The sequence below is a fragment of the Orbicella faveolata genome, unplaced genomic scaffold (assembly GCF_042242905.1).
Source record: "Orbicella faveolata isolate gen_17 unplaced genomic scaffold, um_ofav_v1 contig_13, whole genome shotgun sequence".
Classification (NCBI taxonomy): domain Eukaryota; kingdom Metazoa; phylum Cnidaria; class Anthozoa; order Scleractinia; family Merulinidae; genus Orbicella; species Orbicella faveolata.
The window spans coordinates 12300313-12318746 of record NW_028301540.1 but is presented as its reverse complement, the minus strand read 5'-3'; the positions used below and the strand labels follow the sequence as shown (position 1 = coordinate 12318746).

General features: G+C 38.3%; 3 protein-coding genes across 4 annotated transcripts in view; 2 read left to right on the top strand and 1 right to left on the bottom strand.

Annotated features, from left to right (window-relative positions):
* The first annotated feature begins 698 nt into the window (after positions 1-698).
* LOC149115035 (uncharacterized) lies at positions 699-3517 on the top strand. The gene is made up of 2 exons (XM_089285795.1): positions 699-1462; positions 2113-3517. Exons 1-2 carry the CDS (start codon positions 996-998, stop codon positions 2996-2998), a joined length of 1353 nt encoding a protein of 450 aa, XP_089141921.1. The 5' UTR covers positions 699-995; the 3' UTR covers positions 2999-3517.
* A 1472-nt stretch (positions 3518-4989) lies between these two features.
* On the bottom strand, positions 4990-10636 carry LOC110064831 (uncharacterized). Its single transcript, XM_020771935.2, has 7 exons — positions 10499-10636; positions 10315-10407; positions 9928-10041; positions 7790-7957; positions 6727-6786; positions 5874-5971; positions 4990-5378 (listed from the first exon to the last, which is right to left on the bottom strand). The coding sequence occupies exons 1-7, from the start codon at positions 10551-10553 to the stop codon at positions 5217-5219; spliced, it is 750 nt and encodes a 249-aa protein (XP_020627594.2). The 5' UTR covers positions 10554-10636; the 3' UTR covers positions 4990-5216.
* A 17-nt stretch (positions 10637-10653) lies between these two features.
* Positions 10654-18434, top strand: part of LOC110064832 (uncharacterized) — a 13184-nt gene continuing 5403 nt past the window's right edge. For both annotated transcript variants that reach the window (XM_089285828.1, XM_089285827.1), the window contains exons 1-7: positions 10654-10851; positions 11157-11235; positions 12140-12193; positions 13200-13270; positions 16317-16375; positions 17565-17617; positions 17808-17866. In XM_089285828.1, the coding sequence (XP_089141954.1) occupies positions 10654-10851; positions 11157-11235; positions 12140-12193; positions 13200-13270; positions 16317-16375; positions 17565-17617; positions 17808-17866 (573 nt within the window). The remainder of the gene's footprint in view (positions 10852-11156; positions 11236-12139; positions 12194-13199; positions 13271-16316; positions 16376-17564; positions 17618-17807; positions 17867-18434) is intronic.

Genomic DNA, 18434 nt, shown 5'->3' with positions numbered 1-18434 from the left:
GGGAGCTGTCATGATGGTTGAAAAAAGTGACTTATTTCGGGGAACTTGGCTATCTGAACAGTTCATGTCTTAGAAAAAGTATTATTTTAATGTTTTAGAGTTCCTCGAGGGATAAATTCACGCTTTTGTAACAAAACTCATGATCAGTGACAGATGTTTCTGTTGGTTTCCGACCGCCATGATGGTGCCCATACGGATGGGCACCAGCATGGCGTTTCCATACAAATCTCTATAAATCTGGGTAAAAAATTTCTCCGCATATCTCGCATAAGAAAAATTACTGTGACTAGAATTTTGGCGAGAGTCTTTGCATATTTACCTTCTTTCATTTCCCAGATTCTGGACTTTATCTATTGACCGGTTTTGATATTTATTTTGATCTATTTTGAATTGCGTGACACTGAAAACCAGCAATTGTTGGCCGCGCGGGGCGTGGTGCGACCTACCTGAAATATAGATGAAAATAGAAACGTAACTTATAACAAGAACGGTGCTTGGCCGCAAGGGGAGCGACGAATTACTATTTTTGTCGCAGTTGCACGTTTTTGGGCGGAGTTATTCTTTGTTCGTTCGAATTTGCCAAGTGCATGTTTGTACGTTACTATTATGTCGTAATCATTTGTTCATAATCTTCATCCAGTGCGCGAGTGGCCTTCAAGCTGGTCTGGACGCAGCCTCTGGACACTGGAACATATTAACCACTTTTAAATGCCATTACCGTCCAACAAATGTAACCATGTAGCTCGACATGCAAGGTTTAAAAAAAAGGCTTAAGTACAAATTCACAACGTCTTGCTCGGCGCTCTTCCCTGTGATATTCGATCGAATCACGCGCGTTCAAGCTCATCATAAATTATTATTCATGACGTAATATAAAACGCTGTATTAAAAATCAGAACTTTATGACGTAATTTCCAGCTGGCAGTTACTAAGATCTTTAACGTCCTTCTCCAGAGGAGGCCAAACTACCACCATCTACTGGATTCGCGTCTGTAATGATAAGCTTGTTGGGAAAATGGATTTACGCTCCAGAGGACAACATAAATTCAAGACAGGAATGCTTCATTGTCGAGTCCGAGGAGGGAGATTGGCTGCTGGTTGATGTAGAACTGACAGACGAAGACACAGTAATCTTGAACGATTATGTGATCGTGGATGAGCGCATTTTCCGGCGCAAGATTGGTGAAGTAAAACCTTTATCGATTGAGGAAGCCAGTGAGGGGAATATCAAAAAATCTCAAAAATACTTCCACGGTAAAATGATCTCTCGCGTACTTCCAAGAAAGATGGTGCAACCTTATAAGATCGTGCGGCCCTTGAAGTATAAGATTCCCGCGGGCGAGTTGTGGGATACGGAGCGATTACAGCAGAAGAATTCCTGGTTAGAAATGTTGTCTATGAAAGTACCGCGACCTCTTGGCACTTTGGGAAATATTCCAACTTTTCGCTTTAAAGTTAAAAGGTAAATATCACCCGTACCCCCTCCCACGGGTTTCAACTTACCTTCCCCATCCACGGCTACTGAAACTCAATAATATTTAGAAAACACCTTATAAGAAAGCGTGTCCTAAATTAAAAAGGCACTTCTATTTAACAATTAGATTATGAGCTCGAGATTGTGTGTGCCCTCGTCAACTATTAAACAATTAGATTATGAGCTCGAATCAACTGTCACGCATAGAAATCGAGAGCGAATAATCTAATTGTCTTAGTATAAATCTACTAGTCGTTCAAAACTTTATCTAAATCCTCTTCACTGACACTGAGAAACGCCAAGAAGCGGCCGTCATTTTGTTAGCAAGGGCACACTGCTACGCTACTCACTATCTATCACAGAATAGATAGTGAGTAGCGTAGCCAATACTAATACGCGATAGAAATCTCGAGGTCATAATTTAATTGTTTTAGTGTAAAACTACCAGTTAAAAAGTTAAAACTCTATCTGAATCCCCTTCACAGACACTTTGAAAGGGCAAAGAAGCAGCCTCCATTTTGCTAACAACCACACACAACAGAATAGATAGCGAGTAGCATAGCCAGTAATGAGCGTCATTCGTGATAGAACCCTATTAAATTCATAACAATAGTCATGTCATTTCATGCCCTATTCAGTCTTGATTTACCAAGCGTGCAAGGAATGCAAATGATAAGGAGTGAGCCGACCATCAAGTCAGTAAACCCACAGTCCAAGCATGTGTTCGTGGACGACCTATGCAGGTCTGTCGTCCAATTCGAGCCTTCACCTGTGAAAAAGCTGTTGTGGGACCTTGCTAACATCAAACGGAAACGAGCTTTTGAGTTTGTGGCGGGAATCGACGGAGACTCTGGGAAACTACCAGTGTGCGTGACTCTGAGCGATGATCACGTGTACGACTTGGTAAAGCTGTCAATCAGGAAAAGACGCAAGTTCAACGCGGTCGCGAAAACCACTCAGTCGCAGGAGTCAGCCATTGTTGATCAAGCTTGTCTTGAGCCCACGCACACCCCCGAGCCTCTGCTAGCATTAGAATGGCACACAGGACAACCAGAGGAGTGGCCAGCGGAATTTCAAGCAGATGAATCGGACGAAGTCGACCACAAGTGGTTTACAAAGCCCGCTATCTCTGCGATCAGCGACATCTGTGAAAGGACTTCTCAGCTGACCACACAGCTGCGACACCAGGTACCAAGAGCCGCAATGTTCCTGTGGGCGCAGATTCTGCAGCTGTTGTCCTGTAGTAAAAACCTCCTTTCTGTGGAAAACTCCGAAGATCGAGGGTGTCGTAGTGCGCTATTTCGTGAACCTCCACGGGGCTGTTACTTGAGTGTCTGCTGCAAGGACTTCAGCGAGGAAAGAAGCCGCGCTTTGGCGGAGAAAAAGACTAAGCGACAAGACACCAAGAAAAACTTGAGGCGCGCACATGGGGCGCTCACTCAAAAGTACCACGACACCACCAACAGAAAGAGGGCAATGGATTCTAAGCGGTTCCATCGAGGTTGCGGAAGAAAAGGGTGCTAGTTTCTCTGGTCTGTTACGAGAAACTGCTCCTACTGTCCTCACCGAAAACTCTGTCGCACTATGGCCACGCGTCTCTAGCTTAACGTTTCCAACCCTGAAGAAACGCTGAACGCCATCATCCAATAAATCTTTCCTAAACTGACCTTATCAGCATTCTCTGCTCTGCAATCTCACCTTCGTTTCCAATTTAGCTGCAAACCGTGAATAGAAAAATCAAACTGTCGTCGAAAACTAACAAACTTTTATAGACGCGCTTTAGCCATAGCAGCACTCTAAGCGGAAACACGCCCTCTGATCACACACGCGTTGACTTTACACAACCTTTGTTGTCGCAGACACGTGTGTACGAAGTTCTCAACAAATTCGTATATCATCCAAACCAAACGTTTCTAACATCTAATGCAGCTAATCAAAGTGCTATTTCCATTAGACGCGATAAAGCCCTCTTGACAAGATTACTGTCTTCGAGTTATCTCCATCGCCGAACAAATGAAAATAAAGAAATAAACCCACGACAAATTATCGAAGTCTCTCTTATCTATTAAATTCGTTATATTCTCCCCAGAATCCATGGAAAATGCGAACTCCGTCTCAAACACGGCGCGCATTTAAAAACACGCCAACTGTAATTCTTCTCCATCTTTGCAAACATCAACAATACATGTTCCTTTTGAACGCATCAAATGTTTTCCGTCCGCACTACGCCGGAGATTTCGAAAACGCAACAATTACCGGCGATTTTGGATTTGTGTCTGAAATCTCGGGCAGGAGGATATGATTAGCGCGATGTCTTAGTTTTCGAAAAGCTCCGTTTTCAAAATGTTTTCCGTCCACACGAAAACGCAAAGTCGGCGTTTTCAAATTTCTCCGGTTTGAAGAGCGTTTTTGAACAACTCCGTTTTCGTGACGGATTAGTGTAGACAGTAGGCCTAACCGTAGAAATAACTGATTTCTCCGGCGAAGTGTTGACGGGGCATAACTTTATGACCTCTTTTCTGTTAAAAATTTTCAGTATAGTAAATAAGTAATTTGAGGTTTGCTTGTTTGTCTATAGATTATTTTGTTCGTCGTAATAACATAAAGACTCTGACGATCGGCACACGACACCAGGAGCTGGTCAATCAAAATGACTTCAACGTCGCCGCATTTTCATTACGTTTCTGAATTAAAAATACCTTTTTTGCTTGATAGATCGATAGATGAGTTGTACAAAAAAGACTGACAGAAACAGTGAGTTTCCTGCTTTCCTCTTGATTTCAGTTGATAATCACAGATAAATGTTCAATGTTATCGCAAAAAAAAAAAAACAAACAAACAAAAAAACAAAGATAAAACAAATACAAAGAAACAAACAAACCAGTTAAAAAAAGAAAAAAAATCTACCACATTTTTTCCATGGTGTACACTCTGTTTAAACCTAATCGTACCTTTTCGGTACTCTTCAGTGGCATCCCAGGAGAGTTTGGTCAAGCCATGGTTCGTATTTTGGCTCGACTACGTCTCGCCAAAATACCCATGGCGAGAGCAAACGAGTCTGATATACCACTGAAGAGTACCGAAAAGGTACGATTAGGTATTTACCGTACCCAAATTGGGCCAAGTGACCATGATGTCGTAGCCATGTCAAGTCAATGACTTGGTATCGCAAGATATCAGGAGAGTAGACACGGCTTCTGATTAGCTAATTGCGAATTTGGGTACGGTAATTGAATTGACCGTAGCACTACTGGCCCGAAACTTATTGTTCCACTGGAGTCGTAAAATTTAATGACGACATTTTAAGCAAAACCTGCAATAAAACAGGTTACCGATGTGGTGAGTTTAAGGCCACTTATACAAGAAGACTTTTCACGTTTGGTTTCTTTAGGTTCTGAATTTACCATCTTATTGTTGATTAAGAGACAAACTGGATATTCTCAATTTCATAAACAATTGCTTTACAAAAAAAAAAACAAAGAAAAAAAAAAACAAAGAGAGAGAGAAAAATAGTATACTATTCCACTGTTTTTATTTATTGCCTCCCAGATTCTCCATCATCAATTTCAGCTACATGCACAGACTGTAACAGTACTAGCGCTTTATGGCAGAGATAAACATCTCTATATCGCGAGTAGAACGTAAATTTCTTCATCAGATGGTTTGTTCGACAGGAGAGTTCAATTGTTCATGTCTGTTACAGACGATGTCCAAACCCCGGTGCAAACTTTCACATTCTTATTTACGCTTCATCTTTGTTTCCTCGCTCTTCAAGTAGCCGAAGCAATCTCTCTTCTTCCTCTTGAAGGATGTCCAGCTGAATTTCGTAGCTTTGTAATTTTTCGTCAATGATTGAGCTGTGAGTTCTGGTTGTGAGAAGCCGATATGCCCACTCTTGCCAGCCCTACACGAATTATAACAATGATGATGGAATAAGTATGAGCGGGGCAGGCCAATTTAAAAATACTTCAAGGCTGAAAATACTAAACGATTCTTCTTGAACACGGTGAATAAATGACAAACTACGTATATATAAACAATAGCCTCCATTTGGCGAGAAAATATGCTTGGATATTTGTTCTTGGATATTATTTACCTGTACTCCTCAAAGGTGACGGTTTTCCTCGAGCTTGACTCTCGGAAAACCGAGAGCTTTGAGGAACAGATAATGTCCAAGGAGTACATTTTCACGCTAAAAAGAGGCTATTGTGTTTATTGTCCTTCACATGTAGTTCTGAAAATTGCGGAGTAGCTGGGGCATATTCAGTCACATGACGCGTCAAGACCAATCTCGCGTGAGCGAAAATATTTGATGGATTATAATCAGGGAAATTCGTAAGTGTTCGGGTAATATTCGGGAAATCTTTCAAAAATGTCCGGGAATCTTCGGAATTTGTACCTCCTCGTAAACCTTAGCGTTAGCCACAAGTTCTGGGTAATGATATCTGATTGCTTCATCTAAAATCCATTGCTGGCACTTGTAAGCAGACCACTGACCTGAAAATGAAATGTTCTGAATTATTCATCTTTTTCAGCCAATGAAATAGACTGAAGCAGTTGAATATCAAGTTTTCAATCTCCTACTTTTAAAAAAGACAAAGATGCACCATTTGCTCAACCTTTTGTTCAGATCCAGCCCAGAACTAAGGGTGCGTTCCTTTGGGGTGATCTGGATCAGGATCAGTGATCCAAGACTCAGATCATGGTGCATCAAAGGAAGTGATGAATCCACTCTGGTCACGGATTCATCGATTCCTTTGATGTAACACGATCCAGAGTAATCTTGGATCACTGATCCTGATCCAGATCACCTCAAAGGAACGCACCCTTAGTTCTAGGCTGGATCTGAACAAAAGGTTGAGCAAATGGTGCATCTTTGTCATTTTTAAAAGTGGGAGATTCAAAACTTGTTATAAACGCTTCAGTCTATTTCATTGGCTATTTCATTCATTTGTGAATTTGTTATTGCATGAAACTGACACAAGGTTACAATGCCACATAGTCAAAAACGCTAAGATTACAACCTTATTCAGCCATAAACAGCTACTTTCCAATATGGGAAATTACAAGTGTTGTAATCTCTGTGTCCTTTTTTCTACCTTGTAAACTGGTTAATGTATGTTTTTAAAGGTGTAGTTCAATCTTAAGTTCTACATTATAGTATATTATTTCTTACATACCAAAGCAACAAGTTTGCATCCGTTCAGTATGTTTCGTACCATTTGAACTTACATGTACAATTAGACACTCACCAACTACACCCAATGCTGCACCTTGTAATGCTGTACTGATGACCACACTGAAACCTCTCCCTTTTGAAAATAAGACCAAATAATTAAATTGGCAAAGTGTAAATGTTCCTGCTAAATTAATTAAAAGATCAATTGATTGATCAATCAATCAATCAATCAATCAGTCAATCAATCAGTCACTCAATCAATCAAGCAAGCAATCAATCAATCAATCAATCAATCAATAATTGTTAATTAATTAAGATAACTCTGCTGAGGAAAAATTAACAAAATCTGATCACTTGAGACAGATCATAACCAGGCTACATGTACCATTTACTTTTTGAGTAATATGTGTCTTTTTTAGCCTTCTACTGTGTGAGCCAAGTTTTTGCAGGAGTTTCGTGGATTAGCATTTTTTGATTTTGTTGGTACTAATTTTTCTGACCGTAAAGACTGGTTTTTCTTGCTGGCTATTAATGTTTGCGATTTTCAGGATGTCGCAATTAATTTGAATTAATTACAACATTTTCATTTTTTTTTTCTTATTCAATTACATGCAATCAACAAGTGAAACAATATGTGCACAGATGTGAAACATGGTATTTTTTCACAACTCAGGTTGTGACTTTGGTGTGAAGGTCACTGGTGGTAACATCTGATTTGACTGCATTGCAAGGGAAAATATGACATGGTCATTGGTGCTAGAGGGAAATGACAAAGTTCTGTCTGCAAAAGGGTGTGACATAGCAAGTCTGTTCACTCTTACTGTATGCATTTATCTCCCAGGGAAATTTTACCTTCAGATCTACATGTAAGACAAAGAGTGTACAATAATCATAAAATCATTAAAAAGAGAAGGTGACCTGGTAAGAATGATTTTCCGAGCCGATTTGTCGTTTTGATCAACCAGTGCCTTTTCCTGCACAGAACGCTGCTGTTCCTGAATAGCTTTTGGCATCATGCATGCCTTATGTAATGCAATCAATTAACCATAACAATGAAAAAGCAGTCACCAGGTAAAATGTTATTAATATAAAAATTACTACAAGAAGCTATGATATTAAACATTTCTGTAACTTACATAAGGTACATGCAAGCAAGAATCCAGTAGCAGCACCGCTAAAAGCACTTGCTTGCATGCCAGTCATCGCCTCTTGTCTCGTTGTTATGGTGTTGTTTCCCCGAAGCTCATCCAATGTTCTTCTCCATTCATGAGCCTTTGATGAGATGAGTAGATTGTCCCTAACAACTGATGATTTGATAAATGAAAAAAATAAATAAATAAAAATAAAAAAAAAATTAATTTGGCAGCACTTTTTTAATGGAGTTTCTTTTTATGATATCAAAATCCAGTCTACATTAATTTTAAGACTTCCTCCCTCCACACAGCCCCACACTTCAGTAAATTCAGTCTTCTAGTGTTTAAGTAACTAGCAGTAATCAAAGATCATGAGTGCGTTCGACACCGTCACTTTCATATATATACCTTAAATGACTTAACTAGCTGACTTTCAACCTCTCTCTCTTGCTAAAATCAACATTTTTCATGAACAACCGAGGTTGTACACAGACAGATATAGTGTCAAAGTCCATGCCAGTGAAGATGTCCCCTGTATAGACTACGATGGCCAATTTGTTGTTCAAAACATTGCGTGATGGCGCCAGTTTCATAGACTCGCAAAGTAGTAGGCCTTCAAAATTTCATGTTTTGACGTAAACTCAGCATGAATTCAAAACATAAACAACAATTTTAAAGCTCCCATTCGATTTGCGTTCATGAAAATCTTCTCGTTTGCCCAAAGGGAAATTCGATTTGGTTTGCACAATTTCATAATTCAGGCTCTGCGTATATGCCAAGTTTTGTTTGCTATTAATTTTTTAATTTACTTTCAATGACCTGAGACTAAAGGGGACCAGAACAACATAATCATTTATGTTCATGTAAAATAAATAAACTCTTATTCACTAAGCCGTTTAATTAGCTGACCATTCTTTCTAGGTGTTTGTTTACATACCAACATTCTCTAGTTAAATGTACGGCTTCTGTTTCCATTCATTTAACCCGCTTTAACAAGCTAGACAACTCAGTATGATGGTACTATAACCGCGAATCATGGCCATCTGCCGAGCTACACAACTTGGTAAGTTAAAGTAATATATTTTGCGCACAGAAATCAAAGCCAGAAAAGTGAAAGGATACATTTTCTCCACCGATTTATTATGCACAAAGCAGGATTGGTTTTTGGTCAAAGACAAGGTGGTAGACAACAGGCAGCCGAATGGCGTCTTTGTGTTTGTCCCAAAAGTCATATACATTTCGTGAAGACATCGATAAATCTTAGCTATAAGGTCATTTAACGCCATACATGTAACTCTAACTTCAAACTTCAAATACACAACTTGCCGGTAACAGCAGATGAACACATGGAGACGTGACGAACACATGGAGACGCGACAAGAATGGACATGATAATAAAGTGTATTATTGTTTGTCTCACGATGTAGTCACTTGAGATGTAGATCGCGACGTTTCGACTGCTTACTGCTAGTCTTCTTCAGGCGATAAGGTCGACTGATTGCACGGTATCATTTATATCACAAAGGTCGGCTGTGATTGGTGCATTTCGATCCTCCTATTGTTCCATTATTCCGACGAGTAGCTGTTCCCTCAGTGGTCCGCTGTTGTACCGTTCTCCTGTTGTTGTTGTTGTTGTTACACTTTATTATTGCATCTACCACGATGAATAACAATAACCTTTTCCTCAAAAATGGACATGATGTCATTCGCCCTTGAAGAATTTTTTGGGGGGGCCAAATTGGTGTCCCCCTATAGATTGATAGATACACAGGTCTCAAATTTTTATGCATTACGCGATTAGAACTGCGTTCTGTCGAACGCAATAAAAGTACATTTAAAGTTAGCATTCTGATATGGGACACACTGCTTATACTATGAATAATGCTGATCAATCTTTTGTGGCATTACAATTGCTATAACTACTGGTTCTCAAACTAGACATGATGGCAGTACCATTGGAGGGCCTCTAAACAGAATTTTGCTAGGTTACAGATAGCTCAGTGGTCGGCTCCAGGACACAATACAGTAACTCTGACTGACACCCACTTATCAGTCATTTTATTAAAATCCCTGAGTGATGCAATTAATTAAGTTTATATACAATATATGCAGTGCAACTACAGTGTACATGGTAGACTCACCAAAAAATATGCCAGAAATGGCAAAAACACCTGAACCAGCAGACAGAGTAAAGACAACTGGGTGCTGTCTCCTCATCATCCCATAAGTGAAGCCAATACTTGCACCAGCCAAACCTGGGAAAGGAAATAGTGGTTATTTCAATCTACAATGTAGGTCCAGGGGTGACGTGACAGACATCGGTTATACCACGCATAACATTGTAGGTAAATATGGGCATGAAATCCTGATATCACATGAAATTCCAAGGTAACCTGCGATCATACCCTCCCTCCCTTATATTCAGTCCAAAAAAAAAAAAAAAAGCCTGATCGCAGGTTAATTCCAAGGGTACTCAGCCATCAATCATACATGTAATTACAGAGAAAAAAAGACATAAATCAACATACCGGAAACGGCAGCATAACCAAGCAACCTTTGAGCTCTTTCTGAATCACGGCGTACTGTGTTCAGTAAAAGACTTCCCCCAGATCCAATGACAACTTGAATTTAACGAAAGAAAATCGATCGATCAACACAAATTGAAGCTGATCTAGATGATAGTTCATAGGGATTCCTGATTTCTCTTCCTACCTGCCCAGGCCACATTCTTGGCGAACTGACTTATTCTTTGACCGTTAAAAGTCATGTTCCTCGTTTAAATTCAACTTAACCTGAAAATATCTTTTCGACGATCTTTCCCATGATCTTCGATTTCGCCGCCATGTTTCAATTGAGCCTCCATAATCATGGGCGGCGGTTTTCGAACTGCACTATGTAAGGTTCACCGGTATATCCACTTAAGTGAGAGGGACAAAATGGCGGCAGTTTCTGATGGGAATGACAAATCGTTGGAAGATGTTGATTATGACTTGCAAAGACATTTAAAAGGAGTCAACACACGGACGCCTGACCTTTCTACATTGGCGCAAAAGGGAGATGAAAAGGTAATGTTAGTTTAATTTCTGGATGCGCGAAATAATGCTGAAGAATCAACAACAACAATATGAAAAACTTATATTTCACCCCAGAGTTAGAAATTTCTTTTGTTTGCCAGAGTAATCTAAAGCTTTCAGATCACTGTAAACTTATTTCTGAGTACTTTCAAAGTTAACGTAAGCTTGAGCTCTGGAATACGTTTAAGCTTACATGTACAGGAAAGGACAGACAAGGTACTCAAAGAAAGTGTTCATGACAATTTTAAAATATATTTTTACTGTGGCGTTATTAATAAGTTCTCCCGCTTCTTCAGCTTGTTGAACAGTTTCTGACCGAAGATGTCCAAATCGGCGGAGGAGTGGATGAAAAGCTTCAAAGTCAGTTATATATTGGTAGGTATCAGGGACATTGGTGAGATTACACAATTATATGTAGTAATCTATATGTACAATTGTATTGATAAACTCGCGAATTTTCTTTTTTGGCAATATCACAGAAAAACTGGGCTGTGTAGTGACCAGTGGTGGTTTTAAGACTTAAAAGCAGCAGCAGCAGCAGCAGCGTCCGCAACAACAACAGCAACAATAACAACAGTAACAACCAAAAAAAAACAACAACAACAGAAACAACAACAACAACAACAATAGCAACATCTTTATTTCTCAATACAAATATATTTACAGTTATATAAGCTCAGAGTATTTAAGTTCAGGACAGGTTGTTCAAATAATGTATTTACCTCATTCTAATCTCGATCGAGGCTAAATGAGCTGATTCTCAGGGAATTAAATGAAATGGGCATTGGATGGTTTTCAGTAGGGTTAGCCTCCATCCTAGTTATGTCTAACAATGTAATTGGAGGACAGAAGAGATCAAGGCTCATTGGTGACTATTATTCAGCTTTGCTTCCTCTATATTATGATATACCAAAAATTGTTGGTCAACTGGGATATTTTCATTCATTCATTATCTTATTCCTGGCCAAAATCCTCAGGCACTAAAACTTTTAGTGTTTTTATTGTGCATATTTTCATCCCCAGGCTTGAAAAGTGTTGGAATACACCTCCTTGGGGTGATTCATCTTAAGTTAAGCTATGAAATTGACTCGCCATATTACTTCTACAGCTACATTGTATATATAATACTGTACACTCACTCCTTAATACCCACTATAAACTTCAATTGTGTCCAAGTCATAAGGGGAATGAATTAAATGAATGTTATACAAGTCATGTACTCTTTGTCTATGATGACCGAATTTAGTGTTATATATGTACCTGTTTTCATTGTTTCTAGCATGTTTCTGGGGCTTTCATGATGTAGTGAAAACTCTTCTGGACAAAGGGGCAGGTATGGTACTGTCAACTGTACTGAACAGTTAAACTGGCAGAGTTATTCTTAAATGTACATTTGACATCAAGCTATCAAATTAGTCTCAGCTTTAAAACTACATTACTTGTGTCATAATCATAATCATAATCATAATCACTATATCATTTTTTTGAGGATTATTAAATTATTATCAAAGTAGTGTCAATGATCTGTTTTAAAGCCAACCTGACAACAAATCATACACCAATGCAAAGCTTTTTAATTATTATTAAAGCTTAAAGATAAAAACTATTTTGCTCCAGTCATATCTAACCACAGGTAAGAAGGCAGGCACAGTGGCCTAGCTAGGAACCCAAAATGTCTTGTGTTATTTCCAGCTAATTTGGCAGATATCAAACTCAACTACACAAGCAAGTACTGCACTGCAGTGTGTACATTTTATATCAATGACAAGAGGCATTCTGCAAAACTGTGTGAGGCTTTATCAAATGAATATTCCCATTGGTTACTTTGCAATTGCTCTGTCAATTTTGCCTATCAAAAATTCATCCATGTATACATGTATTTACCTGATTGTACGTTACAAGTACGTCAAAGGCTATAATTTTGTGGGAGATCTTTTGCCAAAAATGGAAATACCTCATGTCTATTTTTTTGTCAATAAGCAGTGGTGCCCTTTTCGACAGTGTGTCTTTCTAAAGATATATATTTGTGGCACAAATGTATCCTTGGTTCAAATTCAACGTTTTGTGTGTTTCACACTCAGGTATCACCTGGATGCAATTTGCTATAAACAAAAAAAAAAAAAGGAAATTGCACGATATTGAACCAAGGAAAAGGTTCTAAAGAAATTCTGGGTTCTAGTAAAACAATGTTTTGTGATTATTCTTAGCTGTACATGGACACCCCAATGATGTGAGTATGATACCCAAGTGCACAGAATAGTCCTTTACTGGCTCCAGAGACGCATGTATGTGTGCGCATACCTTCATTTGTGTTGATTCCTTTTTTTCTATCTTTTCAGACATCAATGCACAGAACAAAGATACTCTCTGGACACCACTGCATGCTGCAACATTTCAGGAGCATGGAAAAGTATGATAAATAATTATTTTGTAGTTTAATTACAAGTACATACATGCTATATTATTGTCAAAGCTCTTTCAATCAGTATTAGTGAACAGTGGTGAGAACTCTGCTCAAAGAGCTTGTAAACTTAACACAGGCCTGCATTTGATTTTGCAATTAACTGTGCAACATTTGGGATGATGAATGGTGCAATCTGAGACTTGTTAACACACTGAGGTTCTTACATAATACAAGATTAAAAATCTGAGACTACGACCAATAAATTAATGCATCACAGAGAAATATATAAATATGAGACATTGGGACTTCCAATGGTGAAAATCGATCAACAGTCCTCAAGAATCCTTGATATATGTCATAAAGTTATCAAGAACATATTGTCTCAGGGATATTATCAAGGACCTTGGTCTTGAAAGATCCTCAAATATCCTTGCAAGATCTTTAAGGATACATGTACATGTAGATCTCTAACAATCTTCATGATAATCATTGCCACAATCATCAAAAATCTTGACAAAGATCCTCCATCGACCATGATCTCCAGAGATCTTAACTTCAAAGATTTAGATCAAAGATCTTGCCAGCTAAAGTTCTCTGAAGATCATGGTTCAAGATCCTTGCAAAGATCTTAACTAGATTATACAAGACCTTTTATTAAAGGATCTTTGCAAAATGATATTTAGAATGTCTACAAAGGATCTTGTAAGATCTATAGATGCATAACGTCTATAGGTTTAAATTCCCCCAGGGTCATCACAGATGATTCTGTTTCAAAAGTTTCTAAGGTGTACAATTGTCTAGATACAGTTGTATACAGTCATGTACAGCTGTACAGTGCAGCTCAGATATATCCGAACCAAAATATACGCGTAATTCGCGTCAGCCCAATACGCGTATACGCGTATGGATATACGCACATACGCGTATGCATATACGCACATACGCGTATACAGTACATACGCGTATACCTGATTAGTATGTATGAGCTAACCTATTGTTTTTTCTTTTCTTAACAAGACATTGTTGTTTTCAATGGCTTGACTGCTTGCCACAGAGCGAGAAAGAGTTTTCTTTATTTTGAATACGCGTATACAGTATACGCGCGTATGCCTTCAGACTAGAGTTATTAGGAAAATGTTGGCTGAAACTAACATTTTGCAATTGGGCACTTGACAGAAAATTAACTGACTGAATATAATTAAAAGAGAGAGTATTTTGCCGTTAAATCAAATATTTACCGCTTTGTTTTTGTCAAATAGAACCTACACGCTTCAACAATCCCATCTTCATGGAGCAAACACAACCGAATGAACTTTTTTTCGACACAAAGTAAACACGGTCCAAGTAAGCGCGCGACTTGGAAACGTGTGCCGAAACACAGAACTTTTTCTTGAAGAAAATTAAAAATAACAAAATGTGAGCGGCGCACCATAGAAACTTCAGGAAACAATTCTTTCGTCGTGGAAAGAGTATTTTACCATTTGCAACGGTTTGTGTCAGATATAACCGGAAATATTCTTTTCTCGACAAGGTCTTCGGAACGCTTCAGACAATAAACATTTTCGCAAGCGACTTGCCGACGCATGCCGAAACACAGAACTTTTCCTCGAAGAAAAAATAACTAAACGTGAGCGACGCGCCAGTGAAACTTGGCTAAACAATTATTTGGCTAGAGAAAGAGCATTTTACCGTTTGAATGAACGATTTGTGTCAAATATAACCGGAGATATAATTTTTTCGGCAAGGTCTTCGGAACGCTTCAAACGATAACCATCTCGCAAGCGACTTGCCGACGCATGCCTAAACACAGAACTTTTCCTTGAAGAAAAAAATAACTAACCGTGAGCAGCGCGCCATAGAAACTTTGATAAACTAATATTTAGCTAAAGAAAGAGCATTTTACCGTTTGAATGAACGATTTGTGTCAAATAAAACCGGAGATGTCATTTTTTCAACGAAGATCTTAAGAATGGTTCAGACAATAAACACTTTCCAAACGACTTGCCGACGCGTGCCAAAACACAGAACTTTTCCTTGAAGAAAAAGTAACTAAACGTGAGCGGCGCACCATAGAAACTTTAATAAACAATCTTTTCGTCAAGGAAAGATTATTTTACCATTTGAATGAATGACCTGTGTCAAATATAACCGGAGATATCATTTTTTCGACGAGGATCTTCAGAACGCTTAATTCACACAAACATTTCGCAAACGACTTGCCGACACGTGCCGAAACACAGATCTTTACTTGTAAAAACATTAAGTTCACGTGTTAAAATAGGGAGTTCAAGCGACGGTTTCAATTTTCTTCCCATTTTTGGTAGCTTAAGATCAAGCAAGTGTTAATAAACGGTGGTTTGTCGGTGAATTTGCGAAGTGAATCGAAAACTCGAAATATGATAGCTTTCATTGATCGGCAGGACGTTTTAGAAAACATGCAAATTTCGCTTTGAAGCCTTTTTCATTCCCAGAAATGTAATGTCCTTTGTTTAACAAACACTGCTTCACATAAAGAAACTTGTGGGAATGCATAACAAAGAGACATATACGCGCGTATATACGCGCATATGTGCGCGTATATACGCGTATATGTGCGCGTATTAACATACGCGTATTAACATACGCGTATACGCAAAATACGCTCGTATAATACGCGTAGGCGTAGTTCGCATACATCTGAGCTGCACTGTATGTGTTTTTCCAAAGGCAGCTCCTCTCACTGGCAACCTATCCCCTAGAGAGGGTTGCCAATTAATTATTGTGTAACAAGTTAATACTCTTTAGGTCACAATTATCTCTGACTGAATTACAATTGTAAATAAACTCTAATAATTAAAAGTATTACTAATTACTGACATTAAAAAATAATAAATACAATTATGAAAGAGTAGTCAAGAAAAGATCTATGTATGATCATCCTTTTAATTTTATAAACAGAACTTGAATCCCAAATTGCATACTACATACGTGTACACTGTAGTTTAGCATGTACATGTATGGCCAGCAATTTCCATAAACAAGGTTTCACTGATTTTGTGACTCAATTATGTAGATTGTGATGCTTCTTTTGGAGAGAAATGCACAACCAGAACTACCTGATAGTGAAGGAAGGTAAACTGTGTATGCATTTATTGACTGAATAGATTTCCTTTGACTCAAATCTTTAATAACAGAGGCTTTCGACGAACAATTAAGAATAAAAATCAGTGATAATAATTTCGAAATGACATTTCGATGATTTGTTCATCATTTTCAAATTCTGAACGTTAGATTCCTATAAGTTCTTTATACATTGAGAATGTGTGTGAAAGTCTTGTTGCATGCATTCCACATTGTAGAGCTTTTAATCACATGCAACGAGACTTTACATGCATTCTCAATATATAAAGAACTTATAAGAATATGACTTTTAGAATTTGAAAATGATGAACGAGTCATTGAAACGTCATTTGAATTTATTATCCCTGATTTATATTCGTAATCAAAACTTTCTAAGTGAATATTGTCACTGCTAAAACGTACACAAAATATTTTAGCACAGTCATGTACATGACAGAATGGGATGCTGATGTCTCTTAAATTGTCTTCAACATCACATAATTTGTAATTATTACACACACGCCAAACATGTTCATGTGCATGCTGCTTGCACTGTTATGTAAGATGATTACTGTAATAGACGGACTGCAGACTGTGCACTGCACAGCATTATCACAGCTAGAAGTGAACACATGGAAACACATGGATACTGTTACATGTACTGTAATTGAAATAAATTCACAATCTATAGAGAATTTTACTGTCAGCTTATTTAAAATATAGCAGCTGCAGTACATTTCATATCCCAGCTAAAATTACATACTAGAAATAATTATGTGAGAAAAACAGACTCTGTGACTAATCACTTTCATTTTGGTACAATTTTATCTCACAAAGGATATGCAGCTTGTATACAATTTGGTACTTCTATCATAGCTACAGCATATACATGTACATGTATAAACAATAAAGCTCTCTGCACGCATTGCAGGCCTATGATGAGGGAGCATAAAAGCTCTCTGCACGCATTGCAGGCCTATGATGAGGGAGCATAAAAGCTCTCTGCACGCATTGCAGGCCTATGATGAGGGAGCATAATATTATTTATCATTAAAAACTGGATCATTGCATGATGCAATTCGAGAGTTTTCATTGGCTTTGCTATCATGGGTTATAAGCCAATATTATACCATACTCTACAAATATGGTGAGCGTAGGTATTGGCTATCTACCTACTAATCTATCTATTCTAATGTTTTAGGAGTGCAAAGGATTTTGCTTCAGCCTCTGACAAAGTTTGGCCACACTTTGCAGGTACAAGTGTATTAAGACTCTAAATATGCATATACACTGTAGTATATTCCAGCAGTATATAAATTTCTACGGGCGACATTATGTACTTGCACCGGCATAGCTACATGCACTATACTTTAAAATTAGTGTGAATATCCAACGTCCCAGTAGCAGTGTCTTAAAATTATTTTTTTGCGTGTTACGATTTCAGCTCTTGGTTGCCCCAGGACATCCAAACAGGAACTTATAGAAAAGGGAATAATTAAAAAGGTAACTAAAGATTGTGAGAAAAGTTATGCTGAAGACATGACTTGTCTCAAACTTTCAAGACAATCATCTTTTTAAGTGATACCTAACTTGAAACAAAATACCGTAATCACCGGTAGATGAGCCGCACTCGCCACTGAAACTGGTTCAAAGATTTCTTTTAACGTACCTTCCTTATTTGACCCATTGAGTCCTGGAGCTTTTTGCCAAAAACGCAGTTTTTGGACATTTTGGAGATTTTCAGCCTGGATATGGGCCAAATTAGTTCCAATCTACTCAAAAAGGCATTTGCAACATGACAGCATGTCCTTCTTTCCAGTAGCATCGCGTTTTAAGACATTTTTGCTCGGGCATGCGCAGAAATCAAAATTTTGATTTAAGCTTTTCGATTCGTTTACTTTTTTTTTTGGGCCTTTCCTCTTTCTCCTTTCTTTTCTTTTTGCTGCAGTGATTGACCTTCTACTGGGCTTGCTTCCAGTTCAAAACATTCTGAGAAAGCATCATCGAGACGGGTAATTCTTGCTATGGAGTAGCCACGTGTAGTGGCAGAAAATTTTGCTCTGAGTTTTTC

What these genes read in the sequence shown, in the direction of transcription:
- LOC110064831 (XM_020771935.2), bottom strand. Translation starts at nt 10,553, where the DNA reads ATGACTTTTAACGGTCAAAGAATAAGTCAGTTCGCCAAGAATGTGGCC. An exon ending in CAAGAATGTGGCCTGGGCAG is followed by an intron (nt 10,408 to 10,498) that starts GTAGGAAGAGAA and finishes GTTAAATTCAAG; the next exon opens with TTGTCATTGGATCTGGGGGA. An exon ending in CTTGCTTGCATGTACCTTAT is followed by an intron (nt 6,787 to 7,789) that starts GTAAGTTACAGA and finishes TATTTTCAAAAG; the next exon opens with GGAGAGGTTTCAGTGTGGTC.
- LOC149115035 (XM_089285795.1), top strand. Translation starts at nt 996, where the DNA reads ATGATAAGCTTGTTGGGAAAATGGATTTACGCTCCAGAGGACAACATA. An exon ending in TTTCGCTTTAAAGTTAAAAG is followed by an intron (nt 1,463 to 2,112) that starts GTAAATATCACC and finishes TGCCCTATTCAG; the next exon opens with TCTTGATTTACCAAGCGTGC.